The sequence below is a fragment of the Salmo salar genome, chromosome 15 (genome assembly GCF_965601325.2).
Source record: "Salmo salar chromosome 15, fSalSal1, whole genome shotgun sequence".
NCBI classification, from domain to species: Eukaryota; Metazoa; Chordata; class Actinopteri; order Salmoniformes; family Salmonidae; genus Salmo; species Salmo salar.
Window position 1 is genome coordinate 106,955,001 of NC_138305.1, and position 14,494 is coordinate 106,969,494.

At 48.8% G+C, this 14,494-nt stretch overlaps 1 protein-coding gene across 1 annotated transcript in view; it reads left to right on the plus strand.

Moving 5' to 3' along the window:
* Positions 1–14,253, plus strand: part of LOC106572845 (sodium-dependent neutral amino acid transporter SLC6A17) — a 48,682-nt gene extending 34,429 nt beyond the window's left edge. The window contains exons 7-12 of the mRNA XM_045696453.2: positions 253–494; positions 1,466–1,658; positions 2,688–2,883; positions 11,246–11,405; positions 11,987–12,149; positions 12,381–14,253. Of these exons, the coding sequence (XP_045552409.1) occupies positions 253–494; positions 1,466–1,658; positions 2,688–2,883; positions 11,246–11,405; positions 11,987–12,149; positions 12,381–12,755 (1,329 nt within the window). The 3' untranslated portion in view covers positions 12,756–14,253. The remainder of the gene's footprint in view (positions 1–252; positions 495–1,465; positions 1,659–2,687; positions 2,884–11,245; positions 11,406–11,986; positions 12,150–12,380) is intronic.
* Positions 14,254–14,494: the final 241 nt, after the last annotated feature.

The following is a 14,494-nucleotide window of genomic DNA, read 5'->3' on the forward strand; positions in this document are numbered from 1 at the left end:
TGTGTGTGGAGCATTAAGTTGTTGACCTTTGCCCCCTCTACCCCCTGACCTATAACCTCAAATGGGCGGCAGGTAGCCTAGTGGTTAGAGCGTTGGACCAGTTGGTTTGAAAACCTGCGCCAAACACATCAAAAGTCGCTTAACCCTAATTTGCTCCAGGGGTGCTGTACTGCTATGGCTAACCCTGTAAAACTGCACATTTCTGGTGCACGTGACAATAAAACCTACTTTATTTTGACCTCTTAACCCCAGTTAGAGAAGATGCTGGAGCCCCAGGTTTGGAGGGAGGCGGCCACCCAGGTGTTCTTCGCTCTGGGCCTTGGGTTCGGAGGGGTCATAGCCTTCTCCAGCTACAACAAGCGGGACAACAACTGCCACTTTGACGCAGCGCTGGTCTCTATCATCAACTTCATCACCTCCATCCTGGCTACGCTGGTGGTGTTCGCCGTGCTGGGGTTCAAGGCCAACATCATGAACGAGAAATGTGTTGTGGAGTGAGTATATCTAGCCTGGTCCCAGATCTGTCTGTGCTGTCTTCTGATCTCAGATCTGTTTGTGCTGTCTTCTGATCCCAGATCTGTTTGTGCTTTCTTCTGATCCCAGATCTGTTTGTGCTGTCTTCTGATCCCAGATCTGTTTGTGCTATCTTCTGATCCCAGATCTGTTTGTGCTATCTTCTGATCCCAGATCTGTTTGTGCTGTCTTCTGATCCCAGATCTGTTTGTGCTGTCTACTGATCCCAGATCTGTTTGTGCTGTCTTCTGATCCCAGATCTGTTTGTGCTGTCTACTGATTCCAGATCTGTTTGTGCTGTCTTCTGATCCCAGATCTGTCTGTGCTGTCTTCTGATCCCAGATCTGTTTGTGCTGTCTTCTGATCCCAGATCTATTTGTGCTGTCTTCTGATCCCAGATCTGTTTGTGCTGTCTACTGATCCCAGATCTGTTTGTGCTGTCTTCTGATCCCAGATCTGTTTGTGCTGGAGTAAATCTGCTATATAATCCTGATTTATTATTATGTGTCGTTGGAGTAAATCTGCTGTCCACTCAGTCATTCCTCTTGTCTTTACGTTTGAATCATTATGGGACAATTTATGTCTGTTTTGCAGTGCATATTAATTGTAAAAAGCTTAAATGCCAGGATTCAATCCAACGCAGCACTAATGACCTGGGCACAGCAATAAACTTTTAGAAACAATCCACCAGACATTGGCTGAGATGGTGATCTCTGTAAACACTGCAGATGTTGGCTCATGCATAAAAACACTTCAAAGAAAAGTGCACAGATCGTTAATCTGTGTTTGTTTGAATTCCAACCTCACTCTTGTCAACAGAGAACTCAACCAAACTCAAATAATTTAATCAAACTCAAATGGCATATCCAATGGCATATTGTCATTGTAAAATAGATGAGGTTCTTCTTCAGTATTAACCGTACCCTCCTCTCCTCTCTCCTCCTGTCTACAGGAATGCAGAGAAGATCCTAGGTTACCTTAAGTCAGGTGTGTTGAGTCTTGAGCTGATCCCTCCCCACGTCAACTTCTCTCACCTGTCAGCTTTGGACTATCAGGAGATGTATGGAGTGATCAAGACTGTCAGGGAGGACAGCTTCGATCAGCTAGGACTGGACCCCTGTATACTGGAGGACGAACTCAACAAGGTATGTTGGTCATGGGGTAAGTTGAGCCGATGGCCATGGGGTAAGTTGAGCCGATGGCCATGGGGTAAGTTGAGCCGATGACCATGGGGTAAGTTGAGCCGATGACCATGGAGTAAGTTGAGCCGATGACCATGGGGTAAGTTGAGCCAATGGCCATGGGGTAAGTTGAGCCGATGACCATGGGGTAAGTTGAGCCAATGGCCATGGGGTAAGTTGAGCCGATGGCCATGGGGTAAGTTGAGCCGATGACCATGGGGTAAGTTGAGCCGATGACCATGGGGTAAGTTGAGCCAATGGCCATGGGGTAAGTTGAGCCAATGGCCATGGGGTAAGTTGAGCCAATGGCCATGGGGTAAGTTGAGCTGATGACCATGGGGTAAGTTGAGCCAATGACCATGGGGTAAGTTGAGCCAAGGCTTGAGCCAATGGCAAGTTGAGCAAATTGAAACGTTTTCTTCCCAGGCGAAATGCAAGGCATTATCACGCGGATAATATGGTAACAACAGGGCATAGCCTATGTTAAAAGTGTTTTAAAAAGTGCACAGTGTTTGTTAGGTGTTAAGCCTGTGTTAAAATATGTTTACAATGATTAGAAGACCCAAAAAGTATTGTGATTGTGTTGAATTGTGTTTGGTAAATGAAGATAGACATGATTATAAAAAGATAGTGGTAATATTTAAAGGCTCATCTTACCCTGTCCCGAGGTTCAATTTACCGTGGCTCAACTTACCCCGGGTATGGGGTAAACTGGCACAATAAACTGTCATGTTTACATTATTATGTCAAGGGATAAAAAAAACATCCTGAAATATATGTAGATATCTCTGTTAGAAAGAATACAGCCTTGACGGAGTGATGCTGAATGTAAAACATGGCTCAACTTACCCAACTCTACCCTACATAAAACATCTCTGTTGGTTTCTCTACCTCTCTATACCTCTCTATACCTCTCTATACCTCTCTCTCTCTCTCTCTCTCTCTCTCTCTCTCTCTCTCTCTCTCTCTCTCTCTCTCTCTCTCTCTCTCCAGGCAGTGCAGGGTACAGGCCTGGCCTTCATTGCCTTCACTGAAGCCATGACCCACTTCCCTGCCTCTCCCTTCTGGTCTGTCATGTTCTTCTTCATGCTGATTAACCTGGGCCTGGGGTCCATGATCGGCACCATGACAGGGATCACCACACCTGTACTGGACGCCTTTCCCAAGATCCGCAAGGAGTTCCTCTGTGGTGAGGCTTCTACTGATTGGTTGGTTGTTTGATTGGTATCGATAGATTGATTATTTATCAGTCATTAGTCAAAGGTCTGTTGGCATCAGCCAATGGCTGTTGAAAGAAGCGATGCCTTACTTTGCATTGGTAAGCATTAGAGATGTAGTCACATAATCAGCCTAATCAGCCTAATATCTTTCCTCTCAACTATTCAAGTTTAATTTGTTTTAGCCTAGTGGTAAGAGACAGGTATCCTAGTGGTTAGAGACAGGTATCCTAGTGGTTAGAGACAGGTAGCCTATTGGTTAGAGGAGGTATCCTAGTGGTTAGAGACAGGTATCCTAGTGGTTAGAGACAGGTAGCCTAGTAGTTAGAGACAGGTATCCTAGTGGTTAGAGACAGGTAGCCTAGTGGTTAGAGCCAGGTAGCCTAGTGGTTAGAGACAGGTAGCCTAGTGGTTAGAGACAGGTATCCTAGTCGTTAGAGACAGGTAGCCTAGTGGTTAGAGACAGGTAACCTAGTGGTTAGAGACAGGTAGCCTAGTGGTTAGAGCCAGGTAGCCTAGTGGTTAGAGACAGGTAGCCTAGTGGTTAGAGACAGGTAGCCTAGTGGTTAGAGACAGGTAGCCTAGTGGTTAGAGGCAGGTAGCCTAGTAGTTAGAGACGGGTATCCTAGTGGTTAGAGACAGGTATCCTAGTGGTTAGAGACAGGTATCCTAGTGGTAAGAGACAGGTAGCCTAGTAGTTAGAGACAGGTATCCTAGTGGTTAGAGACAGGTATCCTAGTGGTAAGAGACAGGTAGCCTAGTGGTTAGAGACAGGTAGCCTAGTGGTTAGAGACAGGTATCCTAGTGGTTAGAGACAGGTAGCCTAGTAGTTAGAGACAGGTATCCTAGTGGTTAGAGACAGGTAGCCTAGTGGTTAGAGCCAGGTAGCCTAGTGGTTAGAGACAGGTAGCCTAGTGGTTAGAGACAGGTATCCTAGTGGTTAGAGACAGGTATCCTAGTGGTTAGAGACAGGTAGCCTAGTGGTTAGAGACAGGTAACCTAGTGGTTAGAGACAGGTAGCCTAGTGGTTAGAGCCAGGTAGCCTAGTGGTTAGAGACAGGTATCCTAGTGGTTAGAGACAGGTAGCCTAGTGGTTAGAGACAGGTAGCCTAGTGGTTAGAGGCAGGTAGCCTAGTAGTTAGAGACGGGTATCCTAGTGGTTAGAGACAGGTATCCTAGTGGTTAGAGACAGGTATCCTAGTGGTAAGAGACAGGTAGCCTAGTAGTTAGAGACAGGTATCCTAGTGGTTAGAGACAGGTATCCTAGTGGTAAGAGACAGGTAGCCTAGTGGTTAGAGACAGGTAGTCTAGTGGTTAGAGACAGGTATCCTAGTGGTTAGAGACAGGTAGCCTAGTAGTTAGAGACAGGTATCCTAGTGGTAAGAGACAGGTAGCCTAGTGGTTATAGCAGGTAGCCTAGTGGTTAGAGACAGGTAGTCTAGTGGTTAGAGACAGGCAGCCTAGTGGTTAGAGGAGGTAGCCTAGTGGTTAGAGACAGGTAGCCTAGTGGTTAGAGGAGGTAGCCTAGTGGTTAGAGACGGGTAGCCTAGTGGTTAGAGACAGGCAGCCTAGTGGTTAGAGGAGGTAGCCTAGTGGTTAGAGACAGGTAGCCTAGTGGTTAGAGACAGGTAGCCTAGTGGTTAGAGACAGGTAGCCTAGTGGTTAGAGACAGGTAGCCTAGTGGTTAGAGACAGGTATCCTAGTGGTTAGAGGCAGGTAGCCTGGTGGTTAGAGACAGGTAGCCTGGTGGTTAGAGACAGGTAGCCTAGTGGTTAGAGGAGGTAGCCTAGTGGTTAGAGGCAGGTAGCCTGGTGGTTAGAGACAGGTAGCCTAGTGGTTAGAGACAGGTAGCCTAGTGGTTAGAGACAGGTAGCCTGGTGCTTAGAGACAGGTATCCTAGTGGTTAGAGGCAGGTAGCCTGGTGGTTAGAGACATGTAGCCTAGTGGTTAGAGACAGGTAGCCTAGTGGTTAGAGGAGGTAGCCTAGTGGTTAGAGACAGGTAGCCTAGTGGTTAGAGGAGGTAGCCTAGTGGTTAGAAACAGGTAGCCTAGTGATTAGAGACAGGTATCCTAGTGGTTAGAGACAGGTATGCTAGTGGTTAGAGACAGGTATCCTAGTGGTTAGAGACAGGTATCCTAGTGGTTAGAGACAGGTATCCTAGTGGTTAGAGACAGGTATCCTAGTGGTTAGAGACAGGTAGCCTAGTGGTTAGAGACAGGTAGCCTAGTAGTTAGACAGGTATCCTAGTGGTTAGAGACAGGTAGCCTAGTGGTTAGAGACAGGTAGCCTAGTAGTTAGAGACAGGTAGCCTAGTGGTTAGAGACAGGTAGCCTAGTGATTAGAGACAGGTATCCTAGTGGTTAGAGACAGGTATGCTAGTGGTTAGAGACAGGTATCCTATTGGTTAGAGACAGGTATCCTAGTGGTTAGAGACAGGTAGCCTAGTGGTTAGAGACAGGTAGCCTAGTAGTTAGACAGGTATCCTAGTGGTTAGAGACAGGTAGCCTAGTGGTTAGAGACAGGTAGCCTAGTAGTTAGAGACAGGTAGCCTAGTGGTTAGAGACAGGTAGCCTAGTGGTTAGAGACAGGTAGCCTAGTGGTTAGAGACAGGCAGCCTAGTGGTTAGAGGAGGTAGCCTAGTGGTTAGAGACAGGTAGCCTAGTGGTTAGAGACAGGTAGCCTAGTGGTTAGAGACAGGTATCCTGGTGGTTAGAGACAAGTAGCCTAGTGGTTAGAGGAGGTAGCCTAGTGGTTAGAGGCAGGTAGCCTGGTGGTTAGAGACAGGTAGCCTAGTGGTTAGAGACAGGTATCCTAGTGGTTAGAGACAGGTAGCCTAGTGGTTAGAGACAGGTAGCCTAGTGGTTAGAGGAGGTAGCCTAGTGGTTAGAGACAGGTAGCCTAGTGATTAGAGACAGGTAGCCTAGTGGTTAGAGGAGGTAGCCTAGTGGTTAGAGACAGGTAGCCTAGTGATTAGAGACAGGTGTCCTAGTGGTTAGAGACAGGTATGCTAGTAGTTAGAGACAGGTATCCCAGTGGTTAGAGACAGGTATCCTAGTGGTTAGAGACAGGTATCCTAGTGGTTAGAGACAGGTATCCTAGTGGTTAGAGACAGGTAGCCTAGTGGTTAGAGACAGGTAGCCTAGTAGTTAGACAGGTATCCTAGTGGTTAGAGACAGGTAGCCTAGTGGTTAGAGACAGGTAGCCTAGTAGTTAGAGACAGGTAGCCTAGTGGTTAGAGACAGGTAGCCTAGTGGTTAGAGACAGGTAGCCTAGTGGTTAGAGGAGGTAGCCTAGTGGTTAGAGCAGGTAGCCTAGTGGTTAGAGTAGGCAGCCTAGTGGTTAGAGACAGGTATGCTAGTGGTTAGAGACAGGTATCCTAGTGGTTAGAGACAGGTATCCTAGTGGTTAGAGACAGGTATCGTAGTGGTTAGAGACAGGTATCCTAGTGGTTAGAGACAGGTAGCCTAGTGGTTAGAGACAGGTAGCATAGTTGTTAGAGACAGGTAGCCTGTTAGTTAGAGACAGGTATCCTAGTGGTTAGAGACAGGTAGCCTAGTGGTTAGAGACAGGTATCCTAGTGGTTAGAGACAGGTATCCTAGTGGTTAGAGACAGGTAGCCTAGTGGTTAGAGACAGGTAGCCTAGTGGTTAGAGACAGGTAGGCTAGTGGTTAGAGACAGGTATCCTAGTGGTTAGAGACAGGTAGCCTAGTGGTTAGAGGAGGTAGCCTAGTGGTTAGAGCAGGTAGCCTAGTGGTTAGAGACAGGTAGCCTAGTGGTTAGAGACAGGTAACCTAGTGGTTAGAGACAGGTAGCCTAGTGGTTAGAGCCAGGTAGCCTAGTGGTTAGAGACAGGTATCCTAGTGGTTAGAGACAGGTAGCCTAGTGGTTAGAGACAGGTAGCCTAGTGGTTAGAGGCAGGTAGCCTAGTAGTTAGAGACGGGTATCCTAGTGGTTAGAGACAGGTATCCTAGTGGTTAGAGACAGGTATCCTAGTGGTAAGAGACAGGTAGCCTAGTAGTTAGAGACAGGTATCCTAGTGGTTAGAGACAGGTATCCTAGTGGTAAGAGACAGGTAGCCTAGTGGTTAGAGACAGGTAGTCTAGTGGTTAGAGACAGGTATCCTAGTGGTTAGAGACAGGTAGCCTAGTAGTTAGAGACAGGTATCCTAGTGGTAAGAGACAGGTAGCCTAGTGGTTATAGCAGGTAGCCTAGTGGTTAGAGACAGGTAGTCTAGTGGTTAGAGACAGGCAGCCTAGTGGTTAGAGGAGGTAGCCTAGTGGTTAGAGACAGGTAGCCTAGTGGTTAGAGGAGGTAGCCTAGTGGTTAGAGACGGGTAGCCTAGTGGTTAGAGACAGGCAGCCTAGTGGTTAGAGGAGGTAGCCTAGTGGTTAGAGACAGGTAGCCTAGTGGTTAGAGACAGGTAGCCTAGTGGTTAGAGACAGGTAGCCTAGTGGTTAGAGACAGGTATCCTAGTGGTTAGAGGCAGGTAGCCTGGTGGTTAGAGACAGGTAGCCTGGTGGTTAGAGACAGGTAGCCTAGTGGTTAGAGGAGGTAGCCTAGTGGTTAGAGGCAGGTAGCCTGGTGGTTAGAGACAGGTAGCCTAGTGGTTAGAGACAGGTAGCCTAGTGGTTAGAGACAGGTAGCCTGGTGCTTAGAGACAGGTATCCTAGTGGTTAGAGGCAGGTAGCCTGGTGGTTAGAGACATGTAGCCTAGTGGTTAGAGACAGGTAGCCTAGTGGTTAGAGGAGGTAGCCTAGTGGTTAGAGACAGGTAGCCTAGTGGTTAGAGGAGGTAGCCTAGTGGTTAGAAACAGGTAGCCTAGTGATTAGAGACAGGTATCCTAGTGGTTAGAGACAGGTATGCTAGTGGTTAGAGACAGGTATCCTAGTGGTTAGAGACAGGTATCCTAGTGGTTAGAGACAGGTATCCTAGTGGTTAGAGACAGGTATCCTAGTGGTTAGAGACAGGTAGCCTAGTGGTTAGAGACAGGTAGCCTAGTAGTTAGACAGGTATCCTAGTGGTTAGAGACAGGTAGCCTAGTGGTTAGAGACAGGTAGCCTAGTAGTTAGAGACAGGTAGCCTAGTGGTTAGAGACAGGTAGCCTAGTGATTAGAGACAGGTATCCTAGTGGTTAGAGACAGGTATGCTAGTGGTTAGAGACAGGTATCCTATTGGTTAGAGACAGGTATCCTAGTGGTTAGAGACAGGTAGCCTAGTGGTTAGAGACAGGTAGCCTAGTAGTTAGACAGGTATCCTAGTGGTTAGAGACAGGTAGCCTAGTGGTTAGAGACAGGTAGCCTAGTAGTTAGAGACAGGTAGCCTAGTGGTTAGAGACAGGTAGCCTAGTGGTTAGAGACAGGTAGCCTAGTGGTTAGAGACAGGCAGCCTAGTGGTTAGAGGAGGTAGCCTAGTGGTTAGAGACAGGTAGCCTAGTGGTTAGAGACAGGTAGCCTAGTGGTTAGAGACAGGTATCCTGGTGGTTAGAGACAAGTAGCCTAGTGGTTAGAGGAGGTAGCCTAGTGGTTAGAGGCAGGTAGCCTGGTGGTTAGAGACAGGTAGCCTAGTGGTTAGAGACAGGTATCCTAGTGGTTAGAGACAGGTAGCCTAGTGGTTAGAGACAGGTAGCCTAGTGGTTAGAGGAGGTAGCCTAGTGGTTAGAGACAGGTAGCCTAGTGATTAGAGACAGGTAGCCTAGTGGTTAGAGGAGGTAGCCTAGTGGTTAGAGACAGGTAGCCTAGTGATTAGAGACAGGTGTCCTAGTGGTTAGAGACAGGTATGCTAGTAGTTAGAGACAGGTATCCCAGTGGTTAGAGACAGGTATCCTAGTGGTTAGAGACAGGTATCCTAGTGGTTAGAGACAGGTATCCTAGTGGTTAGAGACAGGTAGCCTAGTGGTTAGAGACAGGTAGCCTAGTAGTTAGACAGGTATCCTAGTGGTTAGAGACAGGTAGCCTAGTGGTTAGAGACAGGTAGCCTAGTAGTTAGAGACAGGTAGCCTAGTGGTTAGAGACAGGTAGCCTAGTGGTTAGAGACAGGTAGCCTAGTGGTTAGAGGAGGTAGCCTAGTGGTTAGAGCAGGTAGCCTAGTGGTTAGAGTAGGCAGCCTAGTGGTTAGAGACAGGTATGCTAGTGGTTAGAGACAGGTATCCTAGTGGTTAGAGACAGGTATCCTAGTGGTTAGAGACAGGTATCGTAGTGGTTAGAGACAGGTATCCTAGTGGTTAGAGACAGGTAGCCTAGTGGTTAGAGACAGGTAGCATAGTTGTTAGAGACAGGTAGCCTGTTAGTTAGAGACAGGTATCCTAGTGGTTAGAGACAGGTAGCCTAGTGGTTAGAGACAGGTATCCTAGTGGTTAGAGACAGGTATCCTAGTGGTTAGAGACAGGTAGCCTAGTGGTTAGAGACAGGTAGCCTAGTGGTTAGAGACAGGTAGGCTAGTGGTTAGAGACAGGTATCCTAGTGGTTAGAGACAGGTAGCCTAGTGGTTAGAGGAGGTAGCCTAGTGGTTAGAGCAGGTAGCCTAGTGGTTAGAGTAGGCAGCCTAGTGGTTAGAGACAGGTAGCCTAGTGGTTAGAGTGTAGGGGCGGCAGGTAGCCTAATGGTTGGAGTGTAGGGGCGGCAGGTAGCCTAGTGGTTAGAGTGTTGGGCCAGTAACCAAAAGGTTGCTGGATCGAATCCCTGAACAGACAAGGTAAAAATCTGTCGTACTGTCCTTTAACAAGGTTGTTAACCCACTGTTCCCCTTTAGGCTGTCACTGTAAATAAGAATTTGTTCTTAACTGACTTGCCTAGTGAAATAAATACATTTAAAATAAATTACCACGAGCCCATCCTCCCCAATTAAAGTGCCACCAAATCTTGTGGTCTCTGGATGGGTGGAAGAACGGTCCCAGTGATGGAGGGCCTTATTCCTTCCTCTACTTCCTGAAGTCAACAATCAACTCCTTTGTGTTGCTGACGTTGAGGGAGAGGTTGTTGTCCTGACAACACAATGCGAGTTCACTTACTTCCTCCCTATAGGCTGACTCGTCATTGTTGGTTATCAGGCCTAAAACCGTGGTGTCGTCATGGAGACTAGATGACAGAGTTGGTGTGGTGCAAAGCAACACAGTCGGTGTTGAGGAATGAGGACACACCCCTGGGGGGGCCCTAAGGGAGTACAGCAGAGGACTGAGGACACACCCCTGGGGGGGCCCTAAGGGAGTACAGCAGAGGACTGAGGACACCTCTGAGGGGGCCCTAAGGGAGTACAGCAGAGGACTGAGGACACACCCCTGGGGGGGCCCTAAGGGAGTACAGCAGAGGACTGAGGACACACATCTGGGGGGGGGGGGCTGTGTTAAGAGTCAGTGTAAAGGAAGTGTTGTTGCCAATCCTTACAGCCTGTGGTCTGCCGGTCAGGAAGTCCAGGATCCAGTTGCATAGGGTGGTGTCCAGACCCAAGGCTCTGAGCTTGGTGATGGCCTTGGAGGGAACAATAATGTTGATACTGAACTGTAGTCAATGAACAGCATTCTCACATAGGTGTTCCTCTTGTTCAGATGTGTTAGGCCAGTGTGAATAGCGATGATGGTTCTGATGGAGCGTGGACCTTCCTCTCTCAGTGGGCTGTTGGGTCGTAGCCTTCTTTTGTGGTCTGTATGTATGATTATTCATGTATCCTCTTCCTCCTCCTTCTCTCTTCCTCCTTATTCCTCCTCCTCCTTCTCTCGTCCTCCTATTTATCCTCCTTCTTCCTCCTTCTCTCTTCCTCCTCTTCCTCCTTATTCCTCCTCTTCCTCCTCCTCCTTCTTCCTTATTCCTCCTCTTCCTCCTCCTCCTTCTCTCTTCCTCCTTATTCCTCCTCCTCCTTCTCTCGTCCTCCTATTTATCCTCCTTCTTCCTCCTTCTCTCTTCCTCCTCTTCCTCCTTATTCCTCCTCTTCCTCCTCCTTCTCTCTTTCTCCTCTTCCTCCTTCTTCCTTATTCCTCCTCTTCCTCCTCCTCCTTCTCTCTTCCTCCTTACCTCCTCCTCCTCCTCCTCCCTCCTCCTCCTCCTCCTCCTTCTCTCGTCCTCCTATTTCTCCTACTTCTTCCTCCTCTCTTCCTCCTCTTCCTACTTATTCCTCCTCTTCCTCCTCCTTCTCTCTTCCTCCTCTTCCTCCGCCTTCTTCCTTATTCCTCCTCTTCCTCCTTCTCTCTTCCTCCTTATTCCTCCTCCTTCTCCTCCTTCTCTCGTCCTCCTATTTCTTCTCCTTCTTCCTCCTTCTCTCTTCCTCCACTTCCTCCTGATTCCTCCTCTTCCTCCTCCTTCTCTTGTCCTCCTCTTCTTCCTATTCCTCTTCCCCTTCTCAGTTGGTTGTTGCATTGTGGCGTTCTTCTGCGGCCTGCTGTTCGTCCAACGCTCCGGGAACTACTTTGTGACCATGTTTGATGACTACTCAGCTGGCCTGCCTCTCACTGTGGTGGTTATACTGGAGAATATATCTGTGGCCTGGATCTACGGCACCAAGAGGTACTGGATACATAACATGACACGGCACTTCCATATTACTTTATAGCCACGGACAAATGGATTTGTAGATTTGTATCGTGATGAATGTCTTCAAACTTGTTTTTGTTCTTCCCCACATTAATCTCCCTCCCTCCCCCTCTCTCCCCTCCCTCTCTCTCCCCTCCCCCTCTCTCTCTCCCCCTCCCTCCCTCCCTCCCTCCCTCCCTCCCTCCCTCTCTCTCTCTCTCTCTCCCTCCCTCCCTCTCTCTCTCTCTCCCTCCCTCTCTCTCTCTGTCTCCCTCTCCCTCCTCTCTCTCTCTCCCATGCTCTCTCTCTCCCTCTGTCTCTCTTTCCCTCCCTCCTTCTCTCTCTCCTTCTCTCTTTCCCTCTCTCTCTCTCTCTCTCTCTCCTCTCTCTCTCTCCCTCGGTCTCTCTCTCCCTCTCTCTCTCTCTCCCTCCCTCCCTCCCTCCCTCTCTCTCTCTCTCTCTCCCTATCTCTCTCTCTCTCCCTCTCTCTTTCCCTCTCTCTCTCCCTCTCTCTTTCCCTCTCTCCCTCGGTCTCTCTTTCCTTCTCTCTCTCTCTCTCTCTCTCTCTCTCTCAGGTTCATGCAGGATCTAGAGGACATGTTGGGTTTCAGACCCTACTCTTTCTATTTCTATATGTGGAAGTACGTGTCTCCTGCCTGTCTCACCGTGCTCATCATTGCCACTGTGATAGAGATGGCCGTCAGTCCTGCAGGGTACAACGCCTGGGTGGAGGAACTGGTCAGTGAATCATCTCTCTCGTGGTAGCTTCTCTGTCTCGTTCTCTTTTTCATCCTCTTTCTTACTCCTTCTATCTGCTTTGTATTTCAGATGTGCATTTGCTTGCCCTTTTAAATGTTATGTTCTAAGACTTTCCTGCCAGTCCAATGATTGTTTAGATAGTACATGTATGTTTAATTATTTAATACATTCACTCACTCTCTCCCCCCCCCCCCCCCCCCACCCTACTAGGCGTCCGAGAAGTTCCTCTCCTACCCACCGTGGGCTCTGGGCGTGGCCTACTCCCTCATCATCGCCGCCATGCTTCCTCTCCCCTGCGTCTTCATCGCCCGCCACTTCAACCTGCTCTCTGACGGCTCCAACAAGCTGTCCGTCTCCTACCGTAAAGGCATGACCAAGGACCTCTCTGGCCTAGAGGAAGAGAACGAGTCTCGCTTCATCCTCAGTAAAGGCACACCCAGCCCCAGCCCCTCACCCATGCCTTCTCACCGCCCCTACCTGGGGCCCGGCGGAGCCCAGGAGATGACCAACACGGCTGGATATGGTACCGGGACACCGACCAAGACGGGTTATCAGAATATTAATTCGCCAGAGTCCGAACTATGATCGATCTGACTGACTGAAGCACAACACACCCTATCTATCAAACACAACTCAAGAAAACCCAGAGAGAGAGAGAGAGAGAGAGAGAGAGAGAGAGCACTGCCGGGGGAGGTTTTAGTGTAACCTCCACTTCATTCCTCCACTTCATCCCTCCATTACAGAACAGCATCTCTCCATCCTCCAGAATTAGGATCTCTTCTTCTCCAGGTAATGTGGTTAAGATGTACGGTGTGTTTTGGTGTAACTGTGTTCAAGTCAAGGTGTCCCAAACACTGCAATACGACGGTCAAACTGATCATAGACCTTCAGTGTTTTTTCTTTTTGTTTGAGCTAGGTTTATTTTGGGTGATGGAAGGAGCTGTGTTATCTCAGGAAGAAGCTCATAAAGTCATTTCTTCATTCCATAAAAGAGGACTATATCTCATAGAGTAGAAGGGGATTCAGACTAGTACACAACCTTTTTCACTTCACGAAGCACCACTTTCTTCTCTCCCTTTTATCACATGAAACAATCTCTACAGACCCTCTTAGTGGAAATGTGACCTGGTCTGCATCCTAAATGAAACCCTATGGGCTCTGGTCAAAAATAGTGCACTATATAGGGAATAGGGGTCCATAGGACTCTGGTCAGAAGTAGCACACTATATAGGGAATAGGGGTCCATAGGACTCTGGTCAAAAGTAGCACACTATATAGGGAATAGGGTGCCATTTGGGATGCATCTCAGTAGTAAATCATTCTTCTAAAGCGTCGTACCTTAACTCTTAAAGGTGAGCTATTGTACCCATCCAGTAAAATGGATGGGTACCCCCCCCTCTCTCTCTACTGTTCACCTAGCTGTAAAACACAGCCCCCCCTCTCTCTCTACTGTTCACCTAGCTGTAAAGAACAGCCCCCTCTCTCTCTCTACTGTTCACCTAGCTGTAAAGAACAGCCCCCCCTCTCTCTACTGTTCACCTAGCTGTAAAGAACAGCCCGCCTCTCTCTCTCTCTACTGTTCACCTAGCTGTAAAGAACAGCTCCCCTCTCTCTCTACTGTTCACCTAGCTGTAAAGAACAGCCCCCCTCTCTCTCTCCTGTTCACCTAGCTGTAAAGAACAGCCCCCCTCTCTCTCTACTGTTCACCTAGCTGTAAAGAACAGCCCCCCTCTCTCTCTACTGTTCACCTAGCTGTAAAACACAGCCCCCCCTCTCTCTCTACTGTTCACCTAGCTGTAAAGAACAGCCCCTCCCTCTCTCTCTACTGTTCACCTAGCTGTAAAGAACAGCCCCCTCTCTCTCTACTGTTCACCTAGCTGTAAAGAACAGCCCCCCCCTCTCTCTACTGTTCACCTAGCTGTAAAACACAGCCTCCCCATATCTAAGCCTTAACACAGAGCAGTAGTGTCGTTCTACCCCACATCGCCCCTAAACCCCACATCGCCCCTAAAACCCCACGTCGCCCCTAAAACCCCACGTCGCCCCTAAACTCCACGTCGCCCTTAAAACCCCACGTCGCCCCTAAACCCCACGTCGCCCCTAAAACCCCACGTCGCCCCTAAAACCCCACGTCGCCCCTAAACCCCACGTCACCCCTAAAACCCCACGTCGCCCCTAAAACCCCACGTCACCCCTAAACCCCACGTCGCCCCTAAAACCCCACGTCACCCCTAAACCCCACGTCGCCCCTAAAACCCCACGTCACCCCTAAAACCCCACGTCACCCCTAAACCCCACGTCGCCCCTAAAACCCCACGTCGCCC